The sequence below is a fragment of the Penaeus monodon genome, chromosome 24 (assembly GCF_015228065.2).
Source record: "Penaeus monodon isolate SGIC_2016 chromosome 24, NSTDA_Pmon_1, whole genome shotgun sequence".
Lineage (NCBI taxonomy): Eukaryota > Metazoa > Arthropoda > Malacostraca > Decapoda > Penaeidae > Penaeus > Penaeus monodon.
In genome coordinates, this window is record NC_051409.1 from 27,069,546 (window position 1) to 27,070,666 (window position 1,121).

The 1,121-nt window shown below is 42.1% G+C and overlaps 1 protein-coding gene across 1 annotated transcript in view; it reads left to right on the plus strand.

The window, feature by feature from the left end:
* The window catches only part of LOC119588701 (nuclear receptor coactivator 5-like), a gene marked incomplete in the record, with an annotated part of 28,627 nt that extends 27,512 nt beyond the window's left edge, over positions 1-1,115 (plus strand). The window contains 1 exon segment of the mRNA XM_037937339.1: positions 1-1,115. Within this exon segment, the coding sequence (XP_037793267.1) occupies positions 1-412 (412 nt within the window).
* Between the last annotated feature and the right edge of the window lie 6 nt (positions 1,116-1,121).

The following is a 1,121-nucleotide window of genomic DNA, read 5'->3' on the forward strand; positions in this document are numbered from 1 at the left end:
TGTTTCAGGCACTGCTTACCCAGCATACGGTGGCATGGCTGGTGTGTATGGCGCTTATGGTTTGGCACCACAGGTTCCAGCCACCCCAGTAGCACCGCCCATGATTACTCATGGGGCTGTGGGCAGTACAGGAAACAAGCAAAGTGAATTGCAGGAGAGAATACTGAATCTGATGAAGGGAACTCCAGCTGGTGCAGTGCCCACAGGTGTCCCACCTCCCTCTGGTGTCCCTCCACCCACTGGTGTGCCCCCACCCTCAGGGGTGCCTGCCCCAAGCATGGTGCCACCTGCCTGGTCTACAGGGGTGTCAACTCACACCAACAAGGTCAGCACCACAGGCATAAAGCCCACTCAGTCGGCCCCCCCGGGGCAGAGCACTCTTTTTGCTGCCTATAACCCGTGGAACCAATGAGCTTCTTTAGAAACCATGCGCATTGTGTAGAGTATGAAACACCATTATTTGAGAAACAACAATTTCCTCCAATTTTCTGAGAGATACCTTGTCTGCGTATGACACTGGAAATGATGGACTGAACATTTTCGCGGATTTTTCTTTCTATGCACCATTAACAGGATACAAACACTTGAGAACGACTATAAAACTGACGTTTAATGTTAAGCATGAGTTATTTTGTAGATGTGTGGATGATCTTAGGCAAAAATGGGGGAGAGTTAAAAATAAGGCACTTTTAGACACAGTGGCTTCCTAGATAGGTTGAAGTATAGAAGTATCTGAAATGATATATAAAGGCATTGAACCACAAATGAACTCTGGAAAGGTCAGAATTAGAGAAAAGACCAGATATTTTAGAAAAGTAGTACTTATCAAGAATGAAAAGAGTTTGCAGAGAATTTAATGATTGCAAGTGATTTGAATTCCTGAGTGAGATAATGTATTTCTGATTTTTTAAGTGATCCTCCATTTAATTTTTTGAACTCTCAGTTTTGTAATGATATATTGAAAAAAGTTGAAGAATAATCAGAGTGTACACTAAGCACATTCATATCCTGATAAGAACTGAACTATCATGGACTTTAGGAGACACATTTATCTAATGTGTCTTAAACACAGTGATTAAGTGGTTATTTTGACTTGCTCTTTGATTTTTTCTCTTTTTGTA